General features: G+C 43.4%; 1 protein-coding gene across 8 annotated transcripts in view; it reads left to right on the forward strand.

Annotated features, from left to right (window-relative positions):
* The window catches only part of Ifi47 (interferon gamma inducible protein 47), a 50,686-nt gene extending 44,957 nt beyond the window's left edge, over window positions 1-5,729 (forward strand). For 5 of the 8 annotated variants that reach the window (XM_087569768.1, XM_087569769.1, XM_087569767.1 and 2 more), the window contains 1 exon segment: window positions 4,015-5,729. In XM_087569768.1, coding sequence (XP_087425894.1) covers window positions 4,034-5,296 — 1,263 coding nt within the window. In that variant the 5' untranslated portion in view covers window positions 4,015-4,033 and the 3' untranslated portion in view covers window positions 5,297-5,729. 8 annotated transcript variants of the gene reach the window in all.
* Window positions 5,730-6,168: the final 439 nt, after the last annotated feature.

Consider the following 6,168-nt stretch of genomic DNA (forward strand, 5'->3'; position numbering starts at 1 on the left):
ATACATTCAGGTTTTATCATTAATGTGTAGTGTGCACTCTGCTTATCACCAATCAGATGCTGACCATCGATTGTTGTCTCCTAACTTGGTCTGCCAAGAGTAACCCTTCAGTTTGTTTGGTAGAGACACCCTAGGTTTTTAAAAACTCAAAAGTAGCCAAGCCATTTTTTAAAAGGCAAGATTTCACTATGTTGCTGATGTAGCCAAGGCTGGCCTTGAACTCATAATTCTGTTTCAACCTCCCAAGTACTTGTGCACTTAGCATTATACTTAGCCAAAAGCTGAGGTTTGTTTAAAAATAGCAGAGAAGGTGGTTTGTCAAAGTCCAGCTCCGATAGTGAGATCAGTGATGCAGGATTGGTGACTAGTGTAAAACTGTCTCTGTCTCTCTGTCTCTCTGTCTGTCTCTGTCTCTTTTTCTGTCTCTGTCTCTCTGTCTCTGTCTCTGTCTCTCTCTCTCTCTCTCTCTCACACACACACACACACACACACACACAGACACACACACATCTGATGGATGAAGCAAGGTTCCAGCAACTTTATTTGTTTTCTTAGTCCTTACATAACAAAATAAAATCTGAATGCGGGAAAAAAATCACAACTCGATCACTTCTTAATCATGAATTTTAATTACACAAATGGTTACAAGTTTCCTATCTATTTAAAAAACAATTTTTTCTAAATCCCACATCTGATCACTCAGCTTCTCATGTGGTTCCTTCCCATAGCTCGTCTACGTCCTAAAGTAATCGCTTTTCTATTACAGATGAACAGAATTTGAGTAAACCAACATTCTAACTCAACACAATTCTTATTTGTCTGACATAGGTAACCGAGTACCTATCCTTATATTGTTTTCATAGAAAAGTAAATGCACAGCTAACTAGAGAACTGGAGGCCAGAGATTTGTTTTTTTTTTTTTACTCTTCTTGACATGACAGAAAAAGGAGAATCTATTCAGTCTGCACGCTGCACAGCACCAAGTCCCCAAGGTGCACAGCAAAAACTCATCGGTGAATGTATAGTTATAAGACCAGAAAATTAGATTTTACAACAGACACAGAAGCCCAATCTTAACAGTGGGGACTGAACCTCAGTTACTGTCTTTGATTATTAGTTGTCTCCTGTGGGTGAAACTTGTGAACCTTAGTAATCAGGCTCGCTCCGTTCTTGTTCTTTGACCTTAGCAAACATTTCATAATAACGAAGAAAGTGTTTCCTAATTTTATATGTGCCATAGGTTTTCTGCTACAAAGCAGCTGGCAAGACACCCCAAACTATCTCCTTAATCTCTCTTATTCATTGTCCTAACTTCCTAAGACTATTTAAATCAAATCTGGAATTTTGTAAAATCATCAATTCATTTAAACAGCACCATTTTTTTTTCTTTTCTTTTTTTTCGGAGCTGGGGACCAAACCCAGGGCCTTGTGCTTGCTAGGCAAGCGCTCTACCACTGAGCTAAATCCCCAACCCCAAACAGCACCATTCTATGAAAGTTCATCTTCACTGACCTGCAGGGAAGTTGCCCAGTAGAGCGGGGCTGTCTCCCATGAAGAAATCACAGTGAACTGTAGACAGTGAGGGTCATCCCATGCCCATTCACACCATGCAGTCAATATTCAGGAAGAAGACAGCAATGACAAACATGAGAAGGCACAGTGGCAACAGGAAGCAATCCAGAGATGAACTCTCCCGTCCCCAGGCTGTGCCTCTCTGAGGTACATCCCTCTCAGCTGTGCCGAACGGTAGGCTATCTTCAGGAAGCTCCCCCTGCTCACTGAAGTTCTTCCTGCACGGTACCTGTCAGTGATTATTTAAATATCAATTTAATTTGATCTTTTAAAAAAGAGCCTTACTGCTGTACGTTATGCTTTCCAATTTGAGTTTTTACAGTGTGTGTGTGTGTGTGTGTTTCTTTTAGTTTCTCTTTCTTTTTTTTTTATTAGTTTTTAACAGTTTAAAAACCCTTGTTCGTCTTTTTTATTTTCCTGTTTTCTCAAGAGAAAACAAAGAAGAAACAAGGAAGGAATGGAGCTGGAAAGTTATGAAAATAACTTTATTTTTAATACAAAATTATTAGGCAAGCATTCTATGTACCTTTATGCAATAAACCTAAAAAGGAATTTTGACTATTATAGATCTCACCTTATACAACATTCTGTAGGGCTTTTATGGACGTAAAGCTTAGAAAGAAAACTTTCTCAAAACTCTCATCAGATTTAGGTGGTCCAAACTACAAGGGACACTAAGCTCAATACTGGCATTGCTTTTAAAATAGAAGTTTCTAGAAGTTTTAATTCTTAATTTCAGGATGTTCTGGTTTACACCACTTAACCACTTACCGTGTTTTGCTTTGGTTTGTTTTCAGTTTTTGTTAAGTATTTTCTGCTAAAGAGCAGAGTGGGAGAAGTGTTTTCTGTGCTCTTCACTTGAGACTGTGGAGCACCATGGGAAATGGACAAAATTCACAAGTGGTTCCTGGCATCCCCGTCAGCTTCTCAGCCCAATGCAGCAGAGTCCGGAGCTGCGGAGAACATTTAATTCTCAGTTTTAGGGTGGAATTGTTAGCACCACTAGGCGGTTCTAGTAACTTCAGGTACCACAGAGGTGTACATCTGGCAGACAGGCTATCACTATGAAGGAGGAACACGTCACACACAGTAACAAATTGTGGGTCATTAAGAACCCAGTGGTGGGATCTACAGGATATATCTCTTCGTTCTCTCTGCCACCCACGCTCCACTCACTCACACCACCATGGCTTTACAATTCCTCTGAGAAGGAACGTCTTCCATGGAGTAATCTCATGGCCCACTCCACACTGCAACGAGACCTCAGCTTTTCTTGCAGAGCTTCGTACATCTCAGTGGGACTTCTCTAGAAGGTCAGCTTCTCCTGCTTCACCAGCCTCTCCTGCTTCACCAGCCTCTCCTGCTTCACCAGCCTCTCCTGCTTCACCAGCCTCTCCTGCTTCACCAGCCTCTCCTGCTCCAGTGGCTTCTGGGTCCGTTCCTTCCTCATAAATTCAGAAGCAGAGCCCGTCTGTGTAAGCCAGTGTTCTCACCTTATTTAGCTCTGCTTTGATGGCCCTGGCACAGACAAAAAGCCTGCCCTGGAATTGAGGCTTTCCTTTGTCCTGGGCAATCACAGGGGTGACTTTCTGCCAGAGGTGAGCCCCTGTCGGCAGCCCAAGGATGGTTTGAGTTGTATGTTTTACATTTTGCAGTAGTCCTTCCAATTTGCTCAAGCTGCTCATGAACTCCTTCTGGAGGTCAGGCAGGCCTTGAACTTGCTTTCCTGCCTCAGCCTTCTGACTGGTCAGGGGTATAGGATATAATAAAATTAACACGTTCATCTATTTTGTCTTGTTTGAGAGCTAAAAGTAGTTCTTTCTTGTCCTGAACATTGCTTTTGAAGGATCTGCACGAGGAAGGAGATAGTTGTTCTCCATTGAATGACCCCTTTGTCTTCTCTTAGGAACGCTAATGTATTCGTGTATTTGAGGTGTTGACTCTGCTAATTTTACCACTGGCCATTTGTACACTCGTGTGGGCATATCACCTGTTACCACTCCATGAATATGGGCAGTTATGATGAGACAACTGAAACAACAGAAATTTATTCTCTTTTAGTTCTGGAAGCCAGAAATCTAAAATTGGTTCAAAATTAAATTTGCACTTGAGTTCATCTGCATAATGCAATGTATTGGCCTTGCCTGAGAACTGTTAGTCACAGCAGCCAACTCACTTCTGCTGCGTAAATTATATATTCACAGATTCTGGGGGGGGGTTTGATGTGGACATTTTTGGGGATCATTGTTCTGAATCTGAGACACAGAAATCCACAAGAAAGAGAATACCTGTGTCTTCTCCCAAAATATAAATGAGTTATGGTGATGTGAACCAGCCTGTGAGGACAGGAGTGGCCCACAGGGGCTAGTGTGTCTGGAGAGGTTGGTTTCTCTTTTACCAATCCTCTCTCCTCACCTCTTCGATCTTTCTCTCTTCTCCCAGATCTTCCTTGGTAACTGCCATGGATCAGTTCATCACAGCCTTCCTGAAGGGCGCTTCAGAAAAGAATTTCCAACAGTTAGCCATGGAGTTTCTGCCTCAGTACTCTGCACTAATCAGTAAGGCAGGAGGCATGCTCTCTCCAGAAACTCTGTCTGCTATTCATTATGCCCTCCAGGAGGGAAGACTCTCTGATGTCATGAACCAGATTCAGGAAGCAATTAGTGCTGCAGAGAATGCTGTCCTGGATGTGGCTGTGATCGGGGAGTCTGGGACTGGCAAGTCAAGTTTCATAAATGCCATTCGAGGGCTGGGTCACGAAGAAGCGGAATCCGCTGATGTCGGGACTGTGGAGACCACTATGTATAAAACCCCCTATCAACATCCAAAATATACCAATGTGATCTTCTGGGACCTGCCTGGGACTGGGACTCCCAATTTCCACACAGACACTTACCTAGACAGAGTGGGATTTGCCAACTACGACTTCTTCATCATCATTTCTTCTTCCCGCTTCAGTGTCAATGATGCTCTCTTGGCCCAGAAAATTAAGGATGCTGGGAAGAAGTTCTACTTTGTTAGGACCAAAGTGGACAGTGACTTATATAGTGAAGAGAGAACCAGACCCAGAACCTTCAGGAAGGAACAAGTCCTTCAGCGTATTCGAGACTACTGCCTGTCTAATCTCACAGACATTGGAGTGTCTGAACCACGCATCTTCCTGATCTCCAACTTTGATCTGGATGCTTTTGATTTCCCAAAGCTGGAGGAGACTTTGCTGAAGGAGCTCCCTGGGCACAAGCGTCATATGTTTGCCCTGCTGTTGCCCAATATCTCTGATGCCTCCATTGAGCTAAAGAAGCATTTTCTTCAGGAGAAGATCTGTCTTGAGGCCCTGAAGTCAGGAGCTGTGAGCTTCATCCCCTTTATGCCCTTCATCAGCGGCTTTGATTTGCCTCAACAGGAGCAGTGCCTGAAGGATTACCGAAGCTATTTTGGCTTGGATGATAAGTCGATTAAAGAGATCGCTGAAAGGCTGGAGACACCCTTGGAAGACATCAAGGGCCAACTCAAGTGCTTGGATTTCTGGTCCTTTGTAAAGGATGACAGCATAATAGCACGGGCCAGGAGTGCTGGTGAAGCTTTTTGTTCTGTGAAAGGAGGCCTCGGGTCTTCTGTCGTCCAGGCTTTGAAAGTCTACTACACGCGCACACAGTTCCTTAACGTGGTGGTCGAAGATGCTAAACATCTCCTCAGAAAGATGGAAACAGTCAACATTGCCTAGCCAACCAGGAAATGAATTTCAGGGCTCCCATGTCCAAATTGGCAAGGGGCTGGGTTGTCCTTCCACCAAACTCCCAGACCTGCTCTTCCCTAAGCTCTACAGTAGTGGCCCATGGAGAGGTCCATTGCTTTCCTTTAGAGATCACTACCATGAGTGAACTGTCTTTTTGTTTGTTTGTTTTGTTTTTTGCCCCATGCCCTGTTTTCTGTGTTTGTTGATTTATTATTCTTGATAATAGCCAGCAATACCATGCCAGCTGCTTCTCCATGTTGAGAGTCAACCTATTTCTGATCCATTTACACCAATAAAAAAAAACAGTCTGTAATAACAAGGTGAGTCTTAGACATCACCATTTCCCAATTCCTTTTATCACTCATTTTATCCTTTCAACTCCCTCCTCACTGAAATAAAGAATGGTCTATAAATCTGTGAACATGGTTAAAGGCATAGTAAAATGTTTGCTGTGGGAAAGTACAACATGACTAGGAGGTGGTGACAAGATGAGATAGTGAAGTAGGAGAAGACCAGGGAAGAACACGATGAGTAAGAGGTCAAGGGGGAATCTGTAGTTAGGAATATTGGAACACTAATGTGAGAACAGGTGCGGCTGGTTGCAGAAATGGGAGAAATCTGATCGGGATAAAGGACAGCAGGGGAAGTCAGAGGATGAAAAGAGGGAGAGAGGGACTAAGCAGGGGAAGTCAGAGGATGGGTAGAGGGAGAGAGGGAACTGGAGCCACTTCAAAGAAGTCCTAATGTATGAGATTGCTTTTTCCTCAAGGGAGGCAGAAAGCCCATTGGATAGAGGAATGGTCTGGCAGGTCCTCAATAGAGGATCACTTTAAGCATGCCTGTGGAGAGACCAGGTAGAG

Source organism: Rattus norvegicus, chromosome 10 (genome assembly GCF_021556685.1).
Source record: "Rattus norvegicus strain SHRSP/BbbUtx chromosome 10, alternate assembly SHRSP_T2T, whole genome shotgun sequence".
Taxonomy (NCBI): Eukaryota; Metazoa; Chordata; class Mammalia; order Rodentia; family Muridae; genus Rattus; species Rattus norvegicus.